We start from the raw sequence: 27,048 nt of genomic DNA, 5'->3' as shown, positions 1-27,048 counted from the left end.
TCATGAACTCCGAAGATGCGAGTGTGTCTCCTTGGAGTGAGAAACGTTGAGTCCAGGCTGAACCGTTGGACCTCAGCATGTCGAGGTAATGAAACATGTCCAACAGATGTTTCTATGGCAACTGTTGACAATATCTACTTCCTACAGACACGGTGTCTCCATATAACAGTAAATATTTGAACAAACTTCAGTTTCGCTGATGGTTTCATTATTGAAATGTTCACTTCTAAGGTAAAGCTAGCTGAATATATGCTAGCCTCTGGCTTCTCAGCTGCCTGGTTCTTTAAAACGTCATAATCACGTTATTATTTTCAACTTTCACTCTTCTGGAAAGGTTTTCAGTTTAAATCAGAGCAGATTCAGAAAACCGGTAAATAAGGTCTTGTTGATTTGCAGACGAGACCAGTTAGAGGTCTTTGAACACACCACCGGACCAGTTAAAGGTCTTGGAACAACACCAGCCCAGTTAAAGGTCATTAAACACAACACCAGCCCAGTTAAAAGTCAGTGAACACACCACCGGACCAGTTAGACGTCAGTGAACACACCACCGGACCAGTTAGACGTCAGTGAACACAACACCGGACCAGTTAAAGGTCATTGAACACAACACTTGCTCTGTTGTGTGATGTAACCACAGATATAAACACCATCAGATATAATCATCATCAGATTTAACCACCACCCACAGAAACCTGTGAGGAGAAAAATCCGAAAAACTCCATGGAAGAAACTGAATTAGTGATTAATTAATTAATGGGATGTAAATTATTAAAGAGAGAGAGAGACTGGAAGTGGAAGCTGGTTCCACAAAAGCGGAGCTTGATAACTGGAGAACCTGAATCCTACTTTTCAAGCCGAGGTGGCAGCATTTTGCATCCTAACGTCTTAACTTTTTGATCATTTGAATAATTTAAATAACGATGTTTCTATATTTATATTTCTGTTAATATATTAATACATGATTTATTTAGCTATTTTAGCTATATAAATCATTTTATTTTTTTAAATTAAGATACAATATTTTAATTTTAATTTAAATAAATGTATTTATTAAATAATAAATAGTTCATAAATTTAATTATTTTTAAAATAATTAATTCTGACTTCATAATTAAAAAATATTTTCTGATTTGGATGGAATGAAGCCAAATTTGATATATGAATAATTTAATATTTTCCTCTGCATCGTCTCAGGTGTTTTGACTGTCAAGTAGAAAGGTAGACGACACTTTGCTTTCAAAATAAAATCATACATGAGCCCAATTTGACTATGCATTTTATTTAACTTTTATTTGTTAAGTTTTGGGTTGAAACGATAGGATAATATTATATTATTATATGAATATATCATTAAAAGTCCCATTCTTTAGTGATTCATAAACTTTACTTTAAACTGAAATGTTAAAACATTTATTTTGGATCACAGGAGAAGGTAAAGTTCATAAAAAGAAACCGTTATTCTCTTTATAACAATAATGTGACTAAAGAGGGATGCAAATGTAAAGTTCTGGATTCTGAGCTTTAGAGAATAGATCTGTGCTGAAGTACAACGTTTATATTTATCAACTTCTTAATTAAAGACTAAATAAAACATTTGGCTTTTTGACTCATTTTCATTGATCGTAAAGCCCTTCAGGAGTAAATATTATATTTCGTTATTTTTCATGAACGTGGATGTTTTATTTCAGATTGAATTTTTACTTTTTTATCCTTCTTTTGTTGTGAAATCCTAAACAGGAAGTCTTGATGTGTTCTCGCCAGCTTGATATCGGACTAGTTCGGCTCAGCTCGTGTCCGCTCGGTTTATTTTCATCCCAACCTCCACCGGAGCGGAGCGAATCCCCATCCGGATTGTATGCTTTAGTGTCGGACGATCGGCACCGAACCCACCGGGAACCGGGACGGAACTCGGAGCCGCGACCGGATCTGGCGGAGGTCTGAGAGCTTTGAGGCCCGGGACAGATACCGAGCCGGTGGTTGCAGTGGAGCCGGGTTGTGGTGCACCGCTGGCGGCTGGAGCTCCAGCCTGCACCCCGCTGGACGGAGGAGCGAACCGGAGCCATGTACCAGGTCCAGGTGAGTTTATCCTCATGATCATCATCATCATCATCTTCACCTGCAGCACGGAACCAAACGCACCTTTTATATTTCTGTTATTGATTTAGGTTTTTATTTCCTGAATAAAAAAAACAAAATAATCTTCAAAGAAATTCTTAAATTTCTTAAAACAAAAGCAAGATTTTCATTTTCAGACTTTTTTTTAACCGGACAGTAAATAACAATAAATAAATTATTGATTAGTAAACTTTAATATCAACTAAAAGGATTAGTATTGATCAGTTCTAATAATCTTAAATATCTTAAAGTTCAATAAACAAATTGAAAGCGTCCATTTGTCTTATAGATTTACTTCAGCGATCAATTAAGTTTTCATGATCAATGATTTAACACTGAATCAATGGGTTCATAACAATAATGTGTATATAATCAATACAAAATATAATCATAAACTCTGAATGATGAATAATGATTGATGGATTGTTAAATGATTGACAATGATGACAGATGGATGGATGATGGTGGGGGCTTAAAGGATGATGATGAATAGATGATATATCGACGATGTATGGAATTTCATTGATGGATGGATGATGGATGATAATTAGCGCTGTCAATAGATTTAAAAAAACAACAACTAATTAATCGCACATTTTGAAATTCATCAAACGCGATTAATGGCGATAAATTAATTTTATCGTTGTTCATAATCAATGTTTGTTTTTCTTCTAAAGGCTAAATCTAGTAAAAGTAAATGAGTAATCACTAAAAAATGTGTATTTTAGACACTGTTGTTTAATTGTTAATGTTATTTTTAACCCAACTACACACAGTTGATCACCTGGAGGTGGAACATGTGAAACTAGCAACTATTCCAGCTAGCTTAGCCTAGCTTAGCCTAGCAGCTAGCTTAGCCCAGCAGCACCAAGAACAATGCTTCGCCTGCTCCGTGTCCCTTGCACTCATTATTATTTTGGTTTTATTTATTTAGGATATCTTTTTTCACATTCTGATTCTAATGTCTAACTATTCTATGTAAGAGTGTACTTGTATTACTATGCTATTATAGTGTCATTGTGTTAGCAGTGGCATAAAATGGCCTGAAAATAATAGCGCATATCGTAAGTTTATCGCACCTGTGGTGCAATAAACTCCACAACAAAAATGTGATATCGTGACAGTCGAAGATGATGGTGGATGATTGATTGATGGATGATTGATGGATGATTGATGGATGATGGATAACTGATGTATGTTCAGGTTACCAGGAAGTTTCTCTCTTTTTTTCTCATGACATCAGTAAACCTTGATTATTAACATTCATTAATATTTAACTGTGAATGTAATAAAAATCTTTTTTTTAAATCCGCCAGCTCAATCAATCCATCAGCTTCATTGGCATGTTTCCATCAAGCTCTTCTCATCATCTTTTGTGTGTGATGTCACCAGAGAGGGGCGTGGCTTATCAGCTCACTGGCTTTCTGATGAAGGACGGTAATACGTAACAATAAAAGTCTACAGTGTGACTTTAGTGTGACTCCCGTCTGTCCCGGTTGGACAACGGCTTGTTTCTTCTGGTCTTTAGTGTCCTGTCTGTATTTTCTTGATGGCTTTGTGTGTTTGGTTCATATGAAGCATCAGAAGAAGCCTCTGAAGCTCTTTGAAGGTCCTGAGGTCACATTTCAGCTGATGTTAAAAGAGAAATCTCTTTGATCTGCTGCAACAAAGATGAACCAGAAGAACGTTTCCACAGTTTTACTTTGTATCTTGATCTTTTTATAAAAAGAATATTTAGAATGTGAAGATTTAAATTTGTGCAGAGCATAATAGTAAAAAAATAGAGAAGAACGAAAATAATGAAAGCTATTGTAGTTTTTATCCCCATTATAGTTTAGAGGTGAAGAACAAGATTTACTTTAAAACATAATAGTTCTTCATTTTACACATGAGACATTGAAGCCTTGATTTTGGAGATTTGGCCGTGCCATGTTGTTCTTATAACCAGTGAACAGGAAGTGACCTCATCTGGACTGAGGAGGACGTAGAATCGCCACATGTCTCTACCTGTCAATCATTGTGTAGCCCCGCCCTAAAGCATCTCCTGCTTTATGGTCTGTTTGACTCTAAATGGACCATCACTCACTAAATGAACATCATGTTGCATTGAAGAAGACTTGAAACTAGAGACTGAGACCATAAACTCATGTTTACAATGTTTACTGAGGGAATAAATCAAGAGAGAAGTAGAGTCATTTCCTCATAGACGTCTATGGGAGCAGAGGAGTCCCCCCCTGCTGGTCACTACACAGAAGTAGAGTAATTTCCTCATAGACGTCTATGGGAGCAGAGGTGTCGCCCCCTGCTGGTCACTACATAGAAGTAGAGTCATTTCCTCATAGACGTCTATGGGAGCAGAGGAGTCGCCCCCTGCTGGTCACTACACAGAAGTAGAGTCATTTCCTCATAGACGTCTATGGGAGCAGAGGAGTCGCCCCCTGCTGGTCACTACACAGAAGTAGAGTCATTTCCTCATAGACGTCTATGGGAGCAGAGGAGTCGCCCCCTGCTGGTCACTACACAGAAGTAGAGTCATTTCCTCATAGACGTCTATGGGAGCGGAGGAGTCGCCCCCTGCTGGTCACTACACAGAAGTAGAGTCATTTCCTCATAGACGTCTATGGGAGCAGAGGAGTCGCCCCCTGCTGGTCACTACACAGAAGTAGAGTCATTTCCTCATAGACGTCTATGGGAGCAGAGGAGTCGCCCCCTGCTGGTCACTACACAGAAGTAGAGTCATTTCCTCATAGACGTCTATGGGAGCAGAGGAGTCGCCCCCTGCTGGTCACTACACAGAATGCAGCTTTAAACACATGAGACATGAAGCTTTGACTTTACTCTGAAGAATGTCCTCTGTAGTCCTCCGTAGTCGAGCTGTTCTGTCCGAGGCATCACTGGTACACAATTAATCAGCAGTCATTGAAGTCTATAAATATCTCAAGTCTCAGGGGTCAGATGTTCCTCCGTCAGCAGACCTGCTGACCTTGTGACAGCTACACCACCCAAGCCACCAGCTCGTCAGACCTGATAAAGTTACACCTTTAGTCCCTGTTTGAAAATGAGGAGGTCAAAGCTCTTCTCATGTCTCTAAAGTAAAGGAGAGGGATTGAGTTCTTCACTCACACATTGTACTGTGGTAGAAGTACCTGAAGTAACTGTAGTAGTACCATTAGTAATGGTAGGGGGAAACACTGGATAGAGTCTAGGATCTAGGATTTAGTCTAGGATAGTCTAGGATGTAGGATAGAGTCTAGGATGTAGGATAGTCTAGGATAGAGTATAGCATGTAGGATAGAGTCTAGGATCTAGGATTGAGCCTAGGATGTAGGATAGAGTCTAGGATGGGTTAGGTTTTTTTTAGGTTTAGACCACATAATGCCCACTTTGATCTTATAAAATAAAATCATAGGTGATGGTACGTAGTATAATAGTGGTACTGCAGTAGGAGAAGTAGTATTACTGCTGTAGTAGAGGATGCTGAGCTGTGACTCAGTTATGGACGAGTCAGCACAGTGTTATTTATAGTTCATTCACACTCACACACTAGTGGTGTACCTCATATTTCAATATATGTGTGTGTTGTGTGTGTATGTATGTATATATATATACATATATATATATATATATATATATACTAGGCCTGCACAGTGTAACACCTCCCTACAGAATGAATCTCTCTGTTCATGTGTGTTACACCGAAACAACTGAGGTTGCTCTTCGGCAGGCGGCACAATTTATTTTTACACGTCATCGAGGACATCGGGCGGTCGGAGCTTCTTGTGTATTAAGAGTGAATCATAGTTATAACTTTATTACAACAATGATTAACCCACAATAAACTCGCTTTAACAGGGTAAAACACCACGACACAACAGCTTGTGACACATAAACATTTTGTAATAATTGTACATTTAGGAAAAATGGTCCCACCGAACTGCATGCTGGGTACAGCTCACAATGAGAAGCAACTCTGCTGCTGCATGAAAACACTGAGCGACACATGAGGAACAACCAGAGATGCACCAACACAAGAGAGGAGCTGTGTCTGTTTGGAGGGGTTTTGGTTTGGAGGATATATATCTATCCATATAGATATAGATAGATACGTATATATATATGACGATCAGACAGAAAGCTTTTACAGAAAGTTGAACAGATTTTAATCAGAGCCAAACTCCGGTTGTTTAATATTACTTTAGTTAAAAATAAGTGGAGTGACGAAGTGGTCGGATGAGGAGAAGCCGTTTAAGTTGTGTGAGACGGTATGAAGGTGTTAATAATGGCTGTCATCACATCGTTAAATCTTAGAATTCTGGGAAATATGTATCAGTTTGGAACAAACTTGTCATGATGTCATCAAACCAAGGTGTGACATCACCAGTGTTATTTTCTTCTTCCTCTTCTTTGATCATTTACATTTCATGATGGTAGATCCTTGTGTTGGGAGTTGAACCCTGTCCTGTCCTGTTGTAGGGGAAAGGGGAAAGGGTCGTTGCCATGGTGCTGAAGGAGCTTCCTGCCAAAAAGGCCTCCTCAGAAGGAAACCCCCTCCTCACCGTGACAACCAAGGTTGGCATGATGACCTCGCTTGTTTCTGAGATTCTCTTTCATTCCTCTGCGCTTTGAGTTGTGCCTTTTTGCCTGTGGCTTCATGTTTGGTGTGATAGGCAGCTGGCCCTGTGTCAGTGCCCCCCCCCCCCCCCTTAAAGGTTGTTTTGGTTAGCCTTTCCTTCTCCGATGTGGAGGTCCAAAGAGACGAGTTCTAAATGGCCTGTAGGTGTGTGAACGTGAGAGTGACTGTGTCTATATGTCCGAGTAGACCCTCCGCCCCCAGGATTAATGAGTTCTTTATGAATTTACATCTGTAAATGACAGTGATACAACATGTGGTGTGAGCTGCACATTTAACACGCAGATCTAAACACAACCAAAAGAAAATATAGATAAAAAAACAGCAACTCAATTATTATAGTAAATAAAAAAGTAATAAACGGACCACTTTAAGACTCACACCTGTGCCTGGAACATGTTGCTAGCTGCTAGGCTAAGCTAGCTGCTATGCTACTTCCATCCCAACATCTACCGTTACCCTGCACATCAGTCTGCAGAGGACACCACTGTGTCCCTAAAAGACAGTGGTTTGAAAGTAATGAGTGGACCTCCTTCATTCTGCATGGATTCACAGGATTGCGTTTATTAATCCGACATGTGGACGTACTGGATTAGGATTAGGAGGCTTCACACGCATGAAGATCTGTGTTCAGATTGCATTCGGCCTCACACCAAACCACAGAAATTAAATGAGGTCCTGTGTTTCCCAGAAGGCTTTTCTGCAGCCCCAGAGGAGGGATTGACTACCTGAAAACGCTTTTTTTAAGGAATATTAGATATAGCTATATAGAGATGATATTTCTTTTCATTGGTCATGTTTTACAAATGGTGGAAATATTAACTCTTCCAGAATGAAAATTTCAATTCATTTTTTTTGTATAGCCCAAAGTCGCAAATTTGCCTCAGGGGGCTTTAATCTGTACACATGTGACATCCTGTGTCCTGAAACCCTCACATCTCCCCAAAAGATGAAAACCCTTCCATGGGGAAAAAACGGAAGAAAACCTCCGTCCATCAGGATGGAGACACTACAGGACGTCATGTGACACAATGAACAACATAAAAGATTACAATACATTCAATTCCTATGACAGAAATGATCCATCAGATAGAACCTCCATCAGATAGAAAGCTCCAGCTGATCCAGAACGCTGCAGCTCGAGTCCTCATAGGACCAGGGAAGTGGATCACATGACTCCAGTTCTCAGGTCTCTAAACTGGCTTCCTGTCAAACGGAGAGTTGATTTCAAAATCTTCTGATCTGCTGATACCTGGTGAACCGCCACGAACCCTCAGGTCTTCTGGTCTACTTCCTGTTCCCAGAGTCAAACCAAAATGTGGAGAAGCAGCGTTTGTTTTTCTATGCTCCACATTTCTTTCCACAAGTCCCAGAAAGCTCCTTTAAATCCAGTTTTCTGTTTTTCTGCTGCCTTTAATTGACCATTTAATTATTAAAGACATTCTTAAACTACACTGCAAATTTCATTCTTATTTTTTAGTTTTGTCCAATTAATGTTTTTAACTGTTTGTAAATCTTCTTGTTGAAATGTGCTATACAAAAAAATAGCCTTGCCTAGAGTACAGTAAATAAACACTGTAAATAAGTAAATATATACAGTAAAGTGCAGTATATAAACGCCTTAAAGTAAATAAAGTAGAGTGCAGTAAATAAACACAGTAGAGTAAAGTAATTAAATGCAGTAGAGTCACTGTAAATAAACACAGTAGAGCGCAGTAAATAAACACATTAGAGTGCAGTAAATAAACACAGTAGAGTGCAGTAAATAAACACAGTAGAGTACAGTAAAGACACGCAGTAGAGTCACTGTAAATAAACACAGAAGAGTACAGTAAAGACACGCAGTAGAGTCACTGTAAATACACACAAAAGAGTACTGTAAATAAACACAGTAGAGCGCAGTAAATAAACACAGTAGAGTGCAGTTAATAAACACAGTAGAGTACAGTAAAGACACACAGTAGAGTACTGTAAATAAACACAGTAGAGCGCAGTAAATAAACACAGTAGAGTACAGTGAAGACACGCAGTAGATGACCCATGATGAAGATAACTTTCTTCCCCAGATGGTCCGGGAGCAGCAGGAGAGTCGACCCCTGCTGAGTCCCTCCATCGATGACTTCCTGTTGGAGAGCCGGAGCGACGCCCCCTCCACTCGACCCCTGACCTCCAACACAGCAGGTAGACCGCCGCTAAATCCCCCCCCCCCCCCCTCTATGTGTGCACCCTCCTTCCTATCGCCATTCTTCTTTCTTCTCTGTCCTCCTCCATCTGGAAATTCCTCGTCTCCCTGTCTTCTCGTCCTCTAACTTTGCGTCCTTGGCTGTTGTCCTTCCTGCTCTCTGCCCACCTGCCACCTCGGACTCAGCAGGAACACCTGCCGTTAATTAACACCTGCGCGCCGCTGCGTCCTCCTCCTATAAGAGTCTGCAGGACAGAACGAGGACATCTGTTCCCTTCAAACGCGTTTGAGAGCATGATGGCCACATTTAGAGGTCGGTTCACACGAACCAAAGAACTCAGAGTTACTTAAGATGAATATTCATATGGATCAAAGAAAGGCTCTGACCCGAGTTGAGTTGTTTCATTCGCACCGAGCCACCAAACCGAAGTGTGACCCATGGTGACCTCTGTCCCTCCTGTAGTTCTCTCCACAGCTGTGGACCTGGTGGACCTCAGCGAGCCGCCGGACAGCAGTGAAGGTGCTGGGAGCGGCAATAAGTACCAGAGGACGAGTCCTCTGAGGAGAAAGGACTCCAGGAGCCCTCGCCATCGCACGAGACCAGACGAGACGGAGCTGATCCAGGTGGAGGTGGAGCACCTGCCGGCCAGCCCCAGGACCCCCGAGAGGACCTCTGAGGACTCAGGTGCTGCAGACCAGACCAGCACAAAGGGAACCGATTGTTAGCATAGTGAGATGTGTACCAGGTCCTGAGGGATATGCACTGCTTCTTAACAATTCATTTGAAAACACCTTCTGAGCTGTAGAAGGTTTCAAAGGCTCTGTATATGTGTACATCCAGTGTTCATACATATATACACTCACACGTATGTCATGATCTTCATGGACCACTCCAGAGCAGTTTTTTCTTCTCGTCATGAGCTCATTTTGTTAAAAGCTCTGAACTCAGTCGGTCGTGAGTAAAAAGTGGAGGACGACTTTAATCTCAGCTTTTAATGTGATGAGGTGGAACTTCCTGTTTGGGCTCAAACATCAGCTGAAGCTGTTTCATAAACAGGCTCATTGATTATTATTTAGTTATTGGCGCTCTGATAATCAACTGGTTATAATTTGATTTCCAGGTCCAAACGAGACAAAGAATAAAAAATAATAATTTATCTTGTGACCGTTCCCATTAAACGTGATGACGTCATAACTGCCCTGATGATGTCATAACTGCCCCTACCACCTGCTCGCAGGCAGCCGGTCAACCCAGCAGGACCGATGGGACGAGGTGAAGCTGGACGTGGAGGACGGGGCACTCAGGAGAAGACACGAGAGGAGGTGCACCTCCCACCACTCCTCCAGCGAGCTGCTGTGGTAAATAAGAGCGTTCTTCACGCGTCATATTTACATTATGCAGCATCATTAGTGCACTGTGAGTGAGGAACATTAATAAAATCATTAAATGTGTCAACATTTTTAACGATAATAACATTGTTAATATGACTAACATTATTATTATTATTATTTAAATGAATAATATAATTAACAACACTGGCTTTCATGTCCTTAGACTTTATGATAAATTTGATGAAGGTTTATGTTCTAATGGTGGTTCCTCTTATTTAGCACGAGTATCATGTAACTTCACACACTTTGCTTAGCTAATGCTAACTTGGCTAATGCTAACGCTAACGAGCAGTCGACCTTCAGGTCCGCAGAGTTTAAAACGGATCCTCTCGCCAAGAACTCATTCGACATCCACAGCTTCAACGCCCTGGACTTTGCATCTTCACCACAGGTCAGTAGTATTTCTACTGCAGTACTTCATCCACACCAAAGTATCCTGAATAGTACTTGAGACCCAAGTACTTCATTCTGACAGAGCATGAGTACAGTGAGGCGTTCATGGAGCATGAGATGAACACGACGTAAAGACATTTGTTTTTGAGATTTCACTTGGTTTTTCTCTACTGTCACACTGACCTGTGTGTGTCTGTGTGTTTGTGTGTCTGTGTCTGTGTCTGTGTGTGTGTGTGTGTGTGTGTGTGTGTGTGTGTGTGTGTGTGTGTGTGTGTGTGTGTGCGTGTGCGTCTCTCAGCAGCACAGACGGACTCGTTCTCTTCTGGCTGGAAACGAGTCTCTGGAGGACGAGTTTGTCAGAGCGAAAGCTGCTGTGGAGGTAAAAATATACAGAGAACACAAAATGTCCACGTAAGTCCTTCCCTTTAAGGTCACGTCCTTAATTCATGATGTGATGCACACGAGGAGTATTTCCAGCCCTCAGTGTTAAATGGGAGATTTTAGCAGCACTTTGCTGATCACAGGTCTGTTCTTATCGTCATGTGACCACATTCTGATAAATGAGGCTCAGGGTCAGCAGGTTATTGATGCATCACACTCGTTTTAATCATGTTGTATAATCTGTATTAGTTGATTATATTTTATAATAATAATCCTAATAAGTAACTTATGCTGTCAGAAACATGTAAAAAGTAAAACATCGACCTCTAAAATGTAATGGAGGAGTACAAAGTACAAAGACTTAAAGAAGAAGAAGAAGAATAAGAAGCACAAACTACTTTCTGCCACTTCACATGATGTGCTGCATGATGGTCCATGATGGTGCATGATGGTCCATGATGGTGCATGATGGTCCATGATGGTGCATGATTCTCCATGGTGGTGCTTGATGGTCCATGATGGTGCATGATGGTCCATGATGGTGCATGCTTCTCCATGGTGGTGCATGATGGTCCATGATGGTGCATGCACCCAAATTACAAACCCTTTGATGGGAAGAAAAGGGGAGAAACCTGAGTGAGACACAGAGGAGGATCCGTTTGTCAGGATGGACACGCAACAGGACGTCATGTTACACAATGACGTGAAAGATGAACAATACGTCAACTCATGTGACACAAATTATTCAAATATGTAGAGTAGTAAAGTAGGTGCACGGCAGGACCACTGCAGGTAGAACCTCCATCAGGTAGAACCTCCACCAGGTAGAACCTCCATCCACAGAAGCCTGTGGATGGAGGAAAACACAAAGACCTCAGGAAAGAAGCAATGTTGATGATGTTGTTTCATGGTGACAGTAATAAAAACGTGATGTTTATAATAATGATGAAGAAGAAGAAGATGTTGATGATAGCAGTAGCAGGTGTCAGCAGGGCCACGGCAGGAGGCAGGAACAGGGTCCAGATAGAACCATGATCCATGAATTCTTGTAGATGGACAGAGAGGAACTTTTTGTGTCCAAGGTCAGAAGGTTCATTTTGGTTCAGGATGTGGACGTGGTTTACGTAATGGTTTGATCCACCCTGGCAGAGGGTAAGTGAACTCACAGCTCAGTTATTAAGTGATTGAAGTGGAGATCATCGCGTTCCTGCTCTTCCTCCCGTCAGTTCGTCAGTTGTCTTTAATTAATAATCTTGATGTTTTCATAAAATAGGATTCACTTTATTAGTTATCCTGTAGAAACTACAACTCCCAAGGTGCATTTCAGTAACGAGCAGCACATCTCTTCAAGTGAAGGATCTCTTCCAGGATCTAGTCAGGGTGTCTGATTGGTTGTGGTGGTCCAGTCCGACACAGAGTTCTGGGACAAGATGCAGGCCGAGTGGGAGGAGCTTGCCCGGAGGAACTGGCTTGAGGAGTCTGAGGATCAGGGTCCGCCCCCCCCCACCGTCACACCTGTGGAGAAGGTACGTTCAAAACATGCTAGACCTACAGACACTGTCTCCCTAACCTTTGACCCCCGACCCTTGTCTAAGGCCTGGGTTCCATAAGTGACTTTAAAATGAAGAGTAGCTGCATCCAGTCCGACTGACTCACGGCTCAGGAAGCGGATTCAGTGAACGGCGTACCTTGGTATCACATCCAGGTGGTGAAGGTCGTGTCTACGTCTCACGGCGCCCGTTAGTAAAGAAGAGAAAACCGTTTAATAGACAAATAATATTTTGTTTGATAAAAAACAGGTTGGGGATTTTGGTTTGTTTGAAACTGAAAAATAGAGTATATATAGTTGTGTAATGGTGTCGTTTTACTAATACCATGGCCATTGGTCGGGAGGCGGAGCTGTTGCGCCAGCATTAGTTACCGTGGTGATTTGCCGGGTGAGAAGTGAACCCTGAGGTCGCCTGCTAGACGAGGCCCTCGGGGTCACTGAGCCCCGCCCACTTCCTGTTTGACGGTTTGTCAAAAGGCAGCTCACGCAGAGGGATTATTAATAAAGGCAGATTAGTGCTGTGGTTTGTCAGCATTAATCTGTATTTTTAATCCTCCGAACTGCATCAGTAATCCTGCAGTAATCCCGCCTCCACATCGCCGTGGCGACAGAGGTCTGGATCAACACTTCTTCTGTAGATACATTCAGTCGGTGGATGAGAAGATTTCTGGATTATTCATATTACCTCAGTAATATTTAATAAAATACATCTTCAAAAACACGTTAAGAGATCAGAGACGTTTTATTATTTAGTACAATTTAATCTCTGAAGGTTTATATTCTCTCAACAGAGAAGTTAATAATAATAACAATATAAATTAAACTAATATAGTAGTAATGGTAATAATGACAGAACTATGGAAATACATAATAATAATGACAATATCAATAATGATAAATAATCATACACCATAACAGAGATGTAACATCCCCCTCATTCGCTTCCTAGAAGAAATGTAACATGAATTCAGCGCCCTGATCTCAGTTCATCGGGGTCACGTGACCTCCCAGAGCTGTGATGTCATCGGGCTGTGTGTCTCCTCCAGAGTTACTGCTTCAGCACCAACAACCCGTACAGAGACGCGCCCAGCGCCTTCTCCGAGGCCCAGGACCGCGCCCGGGAGGGCGACCTGAACGCCGCCGTGCTGCTGCTGGAGGCCGCCATCCTGCAGGACCCGCAGGACTCCGAGGTGACCCTCACCATCGCCGCGGCAACCGCCGGCTCCAGTGCTACAGGCGCAGCTGGAAGCTAACCTGTGCTGTGTGTGCTCGCAGGCGTGGCAGGTCCTCGGGACGACGCAGGCGGAGAACGAGAACGAGCAGGGCGCCATCGCGGCGCTGCAGAGGTCCGAATTCCAAACACTAAATGTGTCACATCCATCATCACACGTTATATGATGGGAATAAAGTCTGTGCACCACGATGGAGGAACTTAACGAGTTAGGGTTATGACATATAATTCATATTTAACGTTAAGCTGATTTGTCCGTAGAGTACAAGTGCACAGTGGAGCATGAGCATAGGGGGGGGGCATCATGCTGTGGTGGGGGGGATAGGATCCATTTCAACTTTCAAGCATCCAAACCAACGATGGAGAAGTGTTCATTTATTTTTTTCATTGAATTGTTTACGTCAAAGGTCACATTAAAGTAGGACGTTGATTGGTTTGTTTTTTACTTCACAACAAACTGTCATTTTAACAGACTTGTAATATTCATTATATAAGTGTATAGATGTATACTTTTATTGAGCTTATTATATTCCTCATTTATTTATTGTATTTATAAAAGGAATATGTGCTACTTAAGCGCCACCTGGGCTAACGTGGCTATGCTAACCCTTGCTGCAGGTGTCTGGAGCTCCGCCCCAACAACCTGCCGGCACTGATGGCGCTCGCTGTCAGCTTCACCAACAGTGGAGAGCAGCGGGGGGCCGGCGCCGCCCTGCGCCGCTGGCTCAGCCACAACCCACGCTACAAGCACCTGGTCCCGCCTCACAGGGCCGCCCGCCCCCCCACACCGGCCAGGTACCGATACCTGTACCGCATTACCCATGAGCCTCAGCGCCCATACATCCAGACCCGTAATGCTGTGTGTGTGTGTGTGTGTGTGTGTGTGTGTGTAGGGCTGAGCTGCAAGACGTCCTGCATCTCTTCCAGGAGGCGGCCATCTTGAATCTGGAAGACGTGGATCCGGATCTGCAGACCGGACTCGGAGTTCTTTTTAACCTCAGCTCTGACTTCAGCAGAGCGGTCGAGGCCTTCAGCGCGGCGCTGTCAGTCAGACCACAGGTAACACACGCAAAGCCGGTAAATCTGATAACATATCGTATATAATACTATAGAATATCTTATAATCTTATAGTATTTTGTAAAGATTTCAAATAAATCAAAGGAAACCATGTTGTCATGACAGCCATTTGCTCCTCTTCAGGACTACCTGCTGTGGAACCGCCTGGGAGCGACGCTGGCTAATGGAGACCGCAGTGAGGAGGCCGTGGAGGCGTATAAGAGAGCCCTGGAACTACAGCCCGGATTCATCCGGTCCAGATACAACCTGGGGATCAGCTGCATCAACCTTGGGGCTCACAGGTAACACCTTGAGCTGTCACATTACAGAACGTGGTCTCACACACTAGAGAACGTGATCTCACACACTAGAGAACGTGGTCTCACACACTAGAGAACGTGGTCTCACACATTAGAGAACTTGGTCTCACACACTGGAGAATGTGGTCTCACACACAAGAGAACGTGGTCTCACACTAGAGAACGTGGTCTCACACATTAGAGAACTTGGTCTCACACACTGGAGAACGTGGTCTCACACACTGGAGAATGTGGTCTCACACACAAGAGAACGTGGTCTCACACACTAGAGAACGTGGTCTCACACAATGGAGAACGTGGTCTCACACACTGGAGAACGTAGTCTCACACATTAGAGAACGTGGTCTCACACATTAAAGAACGTGGTCTCACACATTAGAGAACGTGGTCTCACACACTAGAGAACGTGGTCTCACGCACTAGAGAATGTGGTCTCACACATTAGAGAACGTGGTCTCACACACAGGAGAACGTGGTCTCACACATTAGAGAACGTAGTCTCACACATTAGAAAACGTGGAGAACACCGGACCTGTAGCTTGTGAGGTGTAGTATTGCTTGTTGTTTTCGAATCGTAGTGATGTATTCCGTGTGCTCACAGTAGACGTCATGTGGTTCTGGTCTAACCCGGTCCCGGTTCTGCAGGGAGGCAGTCAGTAACTTCCTGACGGCCCTGAACCAGCAGAGGCGGAGTCAGCAATGCAGCCATCAGCAGATGTCGGCCAATATCTGGGCTGCTCTGCGAATCGCCGTCTCCATGATGGACCGACCCGAGCTGATCCAGGCCGCCAACGCCGGGGACCTGGACCTGCTGACGAGGGCCTTCGAGGTGGGCGACGTCTAACGAGGGGGGTTCTCCCTGTCGGGCCGAGGGACGTTCTTTGGGGGTCAGGAGGTGGATTCGTAGACCTTGAGACCAAAGGAAAGTCCTTCGCAATATAACAGCACAACCCTTTAGCTTCCTGTGAGGCCGTAAACCTCGGCGAGGAGGCGGAGTCTTTCTCTGAAACACAAACAGGTCTTTTCTATTCTATCCTGAGTCATTAAAAAGCCTCCATTTCATTTGTCTACTTCATCCACACTCAGCTATCTGCTGATGCAAAGTTACAGCGGCAGCATTTTAAATTGCTTTTACAAACTTGTAACTTCCTGTTCAGATTCCACAGTAAAACACCACAGAAACTTTCCAATTCTTCCTGAAACGCTTTTATTGTGAAACCGCTGCAAATAAGTAGCAGCAATAATCAAAGTGTTACTCTTAAAGATAGTCAATGTAACTGCACATCTATTTATGTAGAAACAAATGTGACCCGTTGAACTCTGGCGGGTGTCGGCCATCTTTCACACATCACTGATGACATCACGTCATGTATGATTCCACTCCACAGTATGATTAATTATGTATCTCTGAGTAGAATGCAATCCACGTTGATAACAATGTTCTACTTCAAACAAAACATCCAATAACAATAATAATACTTATTATAATAACAATAAATTCTCTAATGTGAGCCTGTTTAAGAACCATTATCAATCTGGACATCGGTACGTCCACTCTCATGGAAGAGGTTCTCTCCCATCAACATGATTTGTTCCCTCATTTAGCAGCTAGCTAGTTAGCTAAGATGCTAATTGCGCCATAATGCCAGGCCCCACATCATTAGAGCAGATGGGCTCGTTCGAGGCGTTTCTAACCCCCTTTTAGTTAGCTCATTAGCTAATGCTAACCACTAGCATGCTGACTGTTACGACTATGGCTGCGGAGAGTTAAGTATCTCTCTGTGGTACCTAGTATAAATACTTCAACATAAGGACCTGAGATACACATCTAAACTATTCTAGTTTTTCTAGTTTTTTTTTTTTCTAGTTTGAAATCCCAAATATCAACTTTGGAAAATTTACTTTGGAACCTTTTGAAATCTTAAGATTTGATGTTGCAGTTACACGTCTGAGGTCGTAAATGAGAAGCGTTTTGGTTTGGGATGACAAGGAGCTCAGGGAGGTCAGTGAGGAGAAGGGGGCAGGGGAGGGATGAGGAGGAGGAGGAGGAGGAGGAGGAGGAGGAGGAGGAGGAGAAGAAGAAGAGGCTGGAGGAAGCGCCCTCAAGTCCACAACCTCACAGACTGCTTTAACCTGTAAAAGCCATGAAAGCGTCTGCAGGTTTATTTTGACGGTCCGTCTTCCTGCCGCTGGCTCTCAGGTGAATCCTCTGGCTTTAGTTCCTCTGCTCGACGCACACACACACACACACACACACACACACACACACACTCAAACACGCACAAACACGCACACACACACACTCAAACACGCACAAACACGCACACATGCACAAACACGCACACAGACGCACAAACACGCACACACGCACACACACACACACACATGCAGTGTGAGAACGAAGCAGCAGAATTAAAGGTCACATTTAACTTGAATATGAAGCAACAGCGATGTGTTCGTTTAGATTTTGTTTCAAAGAAACATTTATTTGGGTTTTGTTCTTTAAGGGTTTGTTAATGTTTTTCTCTCATTGCTCGTTTAGTTTTTCCATTGATTGATTGATTGGTGGATTTTAGGATGAGTGAGATTGTTCACTTAGTTCTCCTTCATGTATCTTTGAGTTGTTGATGTTTCTCATGTAAACGACTGTACAGACAATATTCATGTAAACTGATGATATTTTAGAAATTAAACAACCGATACTGAATCTAAAAGCTGTCTAATCGTTTCCTTCCTGGTCGATCAGTCCGATACAGATAAATTAACCCGATGACATCATCAGTTCTCTCCTTAACCATTTTTTGTGTTAACAACGAAATTATTATTATTGAATCGTAATGTATACATATATATATATGTATTTATATATATGGATATGGATATAGGGAACATGATGACATGATGATGATGATGTCACCATGATGTCATTAGCTCTGACCAGACTGCGATCAGTAAAACACGGCTTCTCCTCATGTCAGTCCGACGAGAGTTTAATGACAAACAATATTTATCTCAATTATCAGAAAACCATCAGTCACTCACATGTATTGATTTATGTTGAGTTAGCGCTTAGCTTAGCTAGCTATGGTAACCGCTATACAGGTGTTGCTGCTTCACAATATCCCCCAAACAATGTCGTGTGTTGGTCTTGATCCCAGCAGGATCGGGCCCATCTGGAAACAAGGCTTGTATTCTCAAACTGCCCAGATGTGCTTCTCAAACTCCTCAGGAGAGGAAGTAGTTAGTCAGCCACTTCCTCCTCCTCCTCTTCCTCTTCCTCCTGCTACCAAAGCCTTTTCCTAGTCTGTGTAGATCCAGAGGTCAGTTTGTCCCTTGTGGGTTGCCGTAGTAACATGCAGATGACAACATGGAGGGGTGGTGACATGATGGACTCATTCTACTGATTCATCTGAATATTCCATCTCTAAGCGATGTGAACATAAGTCCAGTCAGACCTCCTGCAGGTACTGGACGGAGAAGGCCTCCAGCTGGGTCTCTAGCTCTGTGGCTCGGTTCCTGGAGACACAAAGGAGACTCAGCACAGGAACGTTAAACATCAACTTTTATCCCCCAATAATCAATGACATCATTGATGTTCTCTGATCCTAACCCTAATATTATTTTAATCAAACAATAAGACTTGGTTCTGTGTACTTCACTGACCCCCCACCACCCCCCTCAGTGTGACTGTGACCTCTGACCTGAAGGCCTTGGACCTCCTCTGGATGTTCTCCAGTCTCTGGATCCTGAAGCTCAGCTGCCGGATGTTCCCCTCCAGCTCCGCCTCGCTCAGATCGACTCTCTGCGCCAGGCGGCTGAAGGTGGACGCCAGCTCCCTCAAACACAAGCACCGGGTGAGTCACAGTCAGGAGCCCACTCAGGTGAGGCTGTGGCTACGGCCGTCTGGGGCGGTCTTACCTGTGCACCTGCTGACCGCAGGCGGAGCCGGCGGCGGGGACGACGGCCCTCAGGCGATGAGCGGCGTGCTCCACAAACTGCCGCTTCAGGGCGCGCTCCCTGCTGCCGTCGGTCCAGGTGAGCTTCTCGTACAGGTAGAGCAGACCGTAGAGAGACAAGGACAGAGCGAGGAGACGCCAGCCCACAGAGCGCCACACCTGCAACATTGTGGTTTCACTGCTTCTCTCTATCGTTCTCTTATTATTGCTCTGAAGTCAAAGCATAAACAAAGAAACAGAAAATGACTAGTAAGTAATGAGAACATCAACTCACCACGCCACCGATCACCATCGCCGTCATCGACGCTCGGGAGGAGACGCAGGACAGGCCTGTCGCTATGGAAACCACCATGTCGTCCTTGAAGTTGGAGGTCTCCTGCAGAGAGCATCAATGGAGACGAGCTGAAACGTAAACAGCGCAGAAGCACAAACGAGGCACCCACCTGTAGCCGCGTGTCTGCAGCGGCGCCGAGGGCCCGCTTGGCGCCGGAGGCTCCGATGAAGCGGCCGACGAGGGCCGTCCAGCCCAGAGAGAACTGGAACTCAATGTTCTCATGGAAGTCCGCACACAGGGCGACCAGGCCGAGGTCGTACGTCAGGTCGAAGGAGGCGGAGGGAGCAGAGAGCTGGTCGAGGACGGACGGAGACAGAAGAGGTTGGACGCCGTCTGAGGACAGAGGACGGACCGTCAGCTAGCACGTTTGAGACCAGCCTTGAGCACAGAAACGTGAGCGAGACGTCGTACCGATCATGTGTCTCTGAGTCTCTGCGATGTCCCTGAGGACGCCGGCCGAGCAGCGATGAGACAAAGACACAACCAGCCTCTCCTCCACGTGCTGCAGCAGCTTCTGAAGACACGACCATGTCTCTACCATCTCTACCTTCTATTGCTACAATCTCTATCAGCTCTTTTTCTCCTATCTACATTTTTGGTAATTTTTGTAATACTTATTTATAATATTTATCATTCATCATTTATATTTGTATCGTCTTTATTTTTTTGTCATCTTTGCCGTTATCCACTATACATCTATCACCGTTACTATCTGTAGTCTTTATGTTTTCCCCATCATTCCCTTCATTTCCTGCATTGCTCCTTGTACACAGGTGCTGCTGTACTCACCGTTTTGTAGAGCGCCAGAGTTTCTTGTGTGGGGTTGAAATCTGCTCTGAACTCCTCCACCACAATCGGAAGTGAGCGGATCTGATCCGTCAGCGCGGTGGCAACCTGTCATGAACCTGCTGTTAGTCTTCAGCTACACAACAACAGGCTGAAGACACATTGTTACTGCAGAGCCATCAAACACATCTTCATCGGTTGCACACAATGAGCCTACATATTCAGCATAACTAGATTATTTGTTACTCTTCTTTTGGATTTGGATTGGTTTTCTACACTGACCGTGAGGGAACAGGGAGAACATCTGGTGGAAGCATCGTCCATAATGATGTTTATCACAAACTTAAGTCAAATCTTTGGTCCATTCTTATTCGACTGTGAGGGTACAATTAAAATATTTCTATTATATATTCTATGAAATGTAACAAAGATCCTTGAAAGAAGATTTAAGCACTTTTCTAACCACTTGCCCCCATGTGATGTTGTATAAGCGGTGTGTGTCTGTCAGCTGTGTGGAGTAAACCTTTAGCACCTTGGCAGCGACATCATCGGTCAGAGTCTTGATCTTCTCTTTGACGTTGACGGTCAGGCGGTTAATCTGTCCTCTGACGAAGTCAAGCCTGTCCCTCTGATCCTCACGCTCCTCCAGGCAGCATATCCTGTCAGAGGTCAGACAAGAGATGACAAGAAATGTGTTTTTCATTTGCTCATTTTGTCAAAGAGGAAGTGAGCAAGTGAGTTTTTCCGACTTCCTGTTGGCGGAGGCGATGTTGATGGCGTCCATCACAGCTTTGATGGCCTCAGTGATCTGCCACGCTCTCACTGTGTGCTGCTCAAACTTGGTCTTCACTGCAGACTGAGAGATGAACTCCTGCAGGGGTCAAAGGTCCTTCAGTTACATCTCCTGGTGCACTTAAATAATATTTACTATAACACTAAATGTCTTTGTACCTCAAACGTCCTCTCAAACATCTGGAACTCTCTCAGTCTCTCGTGGAAACCCTCAGCAAGAGCGCCACCTGCAGGAAGACAAAGGAGGACAAATAATTCATTGGATATATATGGCGCAGGAAAAACTTAAAAAGTAGCACACACTGAAGTAAAAATATGTATCTCGTCATTTGACTATGTTTAAATATTGGATAATTACCAGGATCATCATTTTCTTTTGCTTTTCTCATAGGAAAAGTATTATTATTAATATTATATTATTACTTTATATCAATATCCCCATGGATAATTCAGTGTAAAATCTCTCTCTTGACACACTGAGGTATCAGATACAGACATTAATTGTCTCTGTGTCTTACTGACCCTTACCTGTCTCACCTGTCTCAGGCATGCCCTGTGCTCGCTGCATCCTGGAGCTCAAGACCTCTTTGGCGGAGACAAAGAAGATCCTTCCCGGAGCCTCGTCTAGGCTGACCACCTTTAGCTCCTCGGCCAGGAAACTCACACAGCGGTCCAGGTGCTGCTTCCTCACCTGGGCCGCAGGGAGAAGAATCAGTGGGTACATCCAACTTTACTTAGTTGGTCCATCTTAGATGCTTTAGCCACGTACATTTTAGTTTCCTCAGCTGGGTACACCCTCGTTCCCTTAGCTCAGTACAACCTTGTTCCCTTAATTAGGTACACCCTTGTTCCCTTGGCTGGGTACAACCTTGTTCCCTTAACTGGGTACACCCTTGTTCTCTTGACTGGGTACAACCTTGTTCCCTTGGCTGGGTACAACCTTGTTTCCTTGGCTGGGTACACCCCACTCTTGTTCCCTTAACTGGGTACACCCTTGTTCTCTTGGCTGGGTACAACCTTGTTCCCCTAAATGGGTACTCCCTTGTTCCCTTAAATGGGTACTCCCTTGTTCCCTTGGCTGGGTACACCCTTGTTCCCTTGGCTGGGTACTCCCTTGTTCCCTTGGCTGGGTACACACTTGTTCCCTTGGCTGGGTACACCCTTGTTACCTTGGCTGGGTACTACCTTGTTACCTTGGCTGGGTACACCCTTGTTCCCTTGGCTGGGTACACCCCACCCTTGTTCCCCTAACTGGGTACAATCTTGTTCCCTTGGTTGGGTACACCCTTGTTCCCTTGGCCGGGTACTTCCTTGTTCCCTTGGCTGGGTACACCCTTGTTCTATTGGCTGTGTACACCCTTGTTCCCTTGGCTGGGTACCTCCCAGCTACGTTGGGGGAAACCAAACACTGACCTCCTCGATGTATTCAGGTTCACTCACTGACGCATCCCATCGGTTGTGGAGGATGAAGATATTCGGTTTGGAGATTCGCTCGCTGACTTTGTGGAAGAACAGTTTCTCCTGCAGACCGAACACACATACAAAAGCATATATATATTTATATATATATATATACATTATATATATATAAAGTACTTTATATATATGAACAAATTATTCACTGTGTTCATGAGCGTCGACTCAGCGTTTCCAACCAAAACGAAGACGTCGGCGTCCAGGCAGAACTTATCGATCCAGCTGTCTAACTCTAAAGTGACGTCGGTGCCAGGGCTGGTTCAGAGGTCAGACATGATCATCAGCACTGAATCTAAAAGTACTTGACTCAACGGCTGTTGAGGCGGCATCCTCTTATTGAGACCAGTGGAGGTGCGTGTTACCTGTCCATCAGCACCAGGTCGTCTCTCAGCAGAGCACAGCGGCTTTTAGGCCACATCACCTTCACCAGACTGCCAGAGTCTAGAGTGGGAACCATGTGGAGGGCATGAGCCAGCTGGTTCACCGTCTGAGGAGGTAGAGGAGCAGCACGTTATCACAGAGGATTCTGATTGGTCGTCCTCAGTTTATGATGCCAGTTAAAGGGACAGTAACATGTCTCTAAAGCCTCCAACATGTGGGACTGTCCTTTAAGGAGTGTCAGTCGTACGGTGACGCTCCTCCGGTCGCTGGACGCCTCGGTGGTGAGGTAAGCCTCGTCTGCGTCGGTTCCTTCCACCCTCAGGAAGCAGTTGGTGGTGTGACCGATGCCGCTGGGCAACACGCGGTCCCTCAGCATGGCGTTGATCACCGTACTCTTTCCGTTACTCGTCCTGAAGCATAGGACCATTTCATTTTATTGTATTATGTTACATTACATCACATTGCATCAGCAACGACTAAAAGCATCCAGCCCACTTTAATTATTTTGTACTAATAGTGTCTATAGTGTAATAGTTTCTTGTCAGCTTAATAAATATTGTTTACTTTTCATTGGTTTATAATACGATCAATATGAGTTTTGTTTTATTTGAGGCTTGTTCTGAGGGTATATAATAGTTAAATGTAGTTAAATAGTTAAATGAGATGCGCTTCATAAATGAACAAAATGGAAATATTTCCTATTAAAATCAACACACTTTTGAGCAGCATTTAACTTTTTTAATTTTCACTACCTTGTGAGTTATTACATCATCCATTATTATGGATGATGTAATAACTCTCCTCCTCCACATTGGGAATGTTTCAGCAGTTTGTGCTGAGAGATAAAAGTTTATCTGAGTTAACAGTTAAAAACTGCTACAAACTGCTGAATACTGAGTACTTCTCTTCTCTGTACTACTACTCTGTATGTAGTGGTGCCAAAGACTTGGGGAGTACTTTACTTTTGCCAGTTTGAAGTTACTCATTTTTGTTATTATTAAGATGATTGATATCATAATTGTTTGCCATAAACAATTTCCATAATAAATTATCATAATAATCATATTATAATAATAAAATGAGTATGGTAGTAGTATTTGTACAGAAGAGTAAAAAATTACAAAAGCTCAAATTATTTTTAAGTTCTGAAAATACTAAAATGTATCAATTGTAGTAGAAGTCATTTTAGTATTAATTGCAGTAGAAATATTAGTATAAGTAGTGTTGTAGTGGTGATATCAGCTGTAATAATTCTAATAGTTACTGCAAAACTCCAATTCAAGAAATAAAAATATATGAGAAACCCAAGACTCTCAAAAAACGCAGAGAACCAGTTGCACCAGTTTCAAAAACTTGTACCTTCTTTCTCTAAGAAAAGTTTCAACAGACTTGCATTGGTCTCTATGGTGTTGGACTCTGGCCAAAAGTATAAGTCTATTGGACTCCGTGACCAGCACAGCTTTTCCTATCGATTGATCCATTATGGCAATGTGAGCGAAATAGAATTATTTTTGGACCAGATTCTGATGCTGCGTTCCACTCCAGCTCTTCAGTGTCCGCTCTAGACGGCCCCAGACACACCAACCAGAGGGGCGGAAAACTCACACAATCAGTGATACTGAAAAAAAAGTATAGTGTAAATGGTGGCCGTAGCTGCAAGATTGACGAAGAAGAAGGATTTGAAAGTTTAAGGAGTTTAAAAATGATGAATATTGATTTATATTAATTCAAGTATTTAAGGTAGAAAGCTGAAACGTCCTGGCAGGCCTCTACTGAATGCGCTGATTGTTTTAACATTTGAAGCTGTAATTTGAATTTAAATGAAATAAACAAACTGCACAACATTCAAATGATGAAGATGATGGCAGAGTCTTCCTCCTCACTGACGTTTGCCACCATCTCTCCATGAATGACCACTTGTCACGTGATCCTCTCACAAGGCTCCTCTTCCACCAGGTGGTGCCTACCTGCCAAAGAAGGCCACCTTCATGTGTCTCCGGACCAGAACCTCCTTGATGGTCCACAGCTTGGTGGCACAGCTTTGCAGCTCCAGACTCTGCTCCTCCACAGCCACCTGACCCAGGTCGTCTCCTCGCCACGCCTCTGACATCACAACAACAACATCAAGGTCCACTGTTGACCAGCAGACTGAAGCAGAGCGAAACAACCTGCACATTCATTCTTTCTCAATCCACCGCAGAGATTAACTCATCTTCTTGTATGGCTTAAATCATGTGTGTGCTTCAGTTACAAATGATGATGTATTCATAATAAAGTCATTGAATTAGTATTCCTACAACGTATTAGTACTTATTTTGCTACAGTAGAAGATGTGAATACTTATTTTCAGTATTATGACTTCGATACTTATTTAATTTGTTATTTTGTGATTTTGTTACTCTTTGTTTGTTAATTGTTTTACTTTTAACCTTTTACTTTGTAACTTGTTACTTTGTTACTGGTTACTTGTTACTGGTTACTTATTATTTGTTATTATTTCCTTGTTACTGGTTACATTTTACTGTTACTGGTTACTTTGTTGCGACGGTGGCGCATGGAGCAGCGTGGTGCGCTGAGTTGGGGGTTCAAATCCCGGCTGCTCCATGTGCCATGTCGAGGTGTCCCAGAGCCGAACCCCTAAATGCTACCCAGGCAAAATGAAAAAAACATTGGTCAAAATGCATTGTATGTCGCTGTAAGTGTCAGCTAAATGACGTGTAATGTAGTGTTACTGTTACTTTGTTACTTGTTACTGTTACTTTGTTACTTGTTACTTGTTACTGTTACTTTGTTACTTTGTTACTTGTTACTGTACCACTACAGAAACACACTTTTGTGGCACAAAGCACAAAGAACCATTCAGTGTGTGTTTGTTTCATGTCTTTGTGTGTGTGTGTGTTTGTGTGTGTGTGTGTGTGTGTGTGTGTGGGTGCGTGGCTGACCGTCCACAAAAGCGGAGCCATCCTTTACAAAATCCAGCAGCTGATCAAAGATGGAGGTAATCAAACTCTTCGCAACAACGAAGCGCCTTAGAGGAGACGCATCCACGGCGTCCATGACACCTGAAACACACACACGCAGACACACACGTCAACACAAACATGCACTGTTGGTCCACAGATGAACACACACAGTTTACCGTGTCCAGCCTCTCTCTCGGGTTCAGAGGTCAGTTGTGATTCTTCCGCCATGAGCCGCCAACAGCTTCCATCTTCTCTGTTCAGCAGGACGACTTCATCAGACTGTGATCCCCAGCACACAAAGCTCAGCTTAGTGTGCGTGTGTCTGTGTGTGTGTCTGTGTGTGTCTGTGTGTGTGTGTGTGTGTGTGTGTGTGTGTGTGCAGATCTTCTTAGCAGGACTTATAGCTGCTTCACCTGCAGACGCAACTTCCTGCCAATTCCCTCAAAGCCCTCATTAGGTATAATGTCAGGATTATTATGATTAATACATAAAATACTGTTTCCCTCCACTTTCATAGAATCAACTGTGACTCTTATTTTGATGAAGCAAAAATATGAAACAGATTCTTTGACTGAGAATAGCAACTCATGATTGATAATATACACACATATACACAGTAATACACAGTGTGTGTATTTGTGTGTGTGTGTGATTGTGTGTGTGTGTGTGTTTGTGTCTCTATCTGCTTCAGTCAGATTCATTGGAAACGGATGCTGCTGTTTGATCAACTTCCAAAGTAACTTTCATCATCCTGTCAGACTGAAGACCACGCCCTCCTTATCTGATTGGGGGGAGGGGGGGGGGGAGTGTGTTTGTTTATGTGTGTGTTTGTGTGTCAGTTGAAGCCATTAAAACGTCTAGTGGTAAAAGTTATTCTAAATACGAATAAGCAATAAGGAGACACAAATAGGTAAGAGAAGGAGGAAGAGGAAGAAGGAAAAAGGGGAGGAGGGAGAGGCAGAGGAAGGGGAGGAGGAGGAGGAGGAGGAGGATGGGAAGGATGAAGAGGAATAATGTCTGGAGGCAAAGAAAGAGAGTGATGATAGAAGAGAGACGGACAGACGCTAAGGAGACTTTTTAGAGACAGAGTGAAGACAGACGAGGCGA

The 27,048-nt window shown here is 43.5% G+C and overlaps 2 protein-coding genes across 3 annotated transcripts; one reads left to right on the top strand and one right to left on the bottom strand.

Annotated features, from left to right (window-relative positions):
- Positions 1 to 7: 7 nt before the first annotated feature.
- pex5lb (peroxisomal biogenesis factor 5-like b) lies at positions 8 to 25,012 on the top strand. Of its 2 annotated transcripts, XM_062557651.1 has the most exons (16): positions 8 to 85; positions 1,741 to 2,079; positions 6,592 to 6,687; positions 8,815 to 8,929; positions 9,394 to 9,615; positions 10,169 to 10,289; positions 10,626 to 10,713; positions 11,014 to 11,094; positions 12,503 to 12,622; positions 13,692 to 13,835; positions 13,921 to 13,991; positions 14,495 to 14,671; positions 14,770 to 14,935; positions 15,078 to 15,235; positions 15,899 to 16,082; positions 24,935 to 25,012. In XM_062557651.1, exons 2-16 carry the CDS (start codon positions 2,065 to 2,067, stop codon positions 24,992 to 24,994), a joined length of 1,818 nt encoding a protein of 605 aa, XP_062413635.1. In that variant the 5' UTR covers positions 8 to 85; positions 1,741 to 2,064; the 3' UTR covers positions 24,995 to 25,012. The 2 variants fall into 2 exon arrangements, with proteins under 2 accessions (XP_062413635.1, XP_062413636.1); XM_062557652.1 differs by lacking the exon at positions 6,592 to 6,687.
- mfn1a (mitofusin 1a) lies at positions 17,649 to 27,048 on the bottom strand. Its single transcript, XM_037458719.2, is given in 18 exon segments — positions 17,649 to 18,769; positions 18,955 to 19,089; positions 19,172 to 19,368; positions 19,484 to 19,589; positions 19,591 to 19,876; positions 19,955 to 20,057; positions 20,333 to 20,437; positions 20,862 to 20,988; positions 21,079 to 21,200; positions 21,281 to 21,348; positions 21,659 to 21,812; positions 22,535 to 22,642; positions 22,744 to 22,852; positions 22,960 to 23,084; positions 23,226 to 23,388; positions 24,946 to 25,081; positions 25,921 to 26,040; positions 26,118 to 27,048. Coding segments are annotated over 18 exon segments (2,283 nt in total). The 5' UTR covers positions 26,170 to 27,048; the 3' UTR covers positions 17,649 to 18,702.

This window comes from Pungitius pungitius, chromosome 15 (genome assembly GCF_949316345.1).
Source record: "Pungitius pungitius chromosome 15, fPunPun2.1, whole genome shotgun sequence".
In the NCBI taxonomy this organism is placed as follows: Eukaryota; Metazoa; Chordata; class Actinopteri; order Perciformes; family Gasterosteidae; genus Pungitius; species Pungitius pungitius.
The sequence above is the reverse complement of the archived record's forward strand: the minus strand, read 5'-3'. Positions and strand labels throughout refer to the sequence as shown.

Excerpts from the sequence above, each read along its gene's own strand:
- pex5lb (XM_062557651.1), top strand. Across the intron at positions 6,688-8,814 it reads TCCTCACCGTGACAACCAAG|ATGGTCCGGGAGCAGCAGGA; the intron begins GTTGGCATGATG and ends TTTCTTCCCCAG. Across the intron at positions 13,992-14,494 it reads GCCATCGCGGCGCTGCAGAG|GTGTCTGGAGCTCCGCCCCA; the intron begins GTCCGAATTCCA and ends CCCTTGCTGCAG.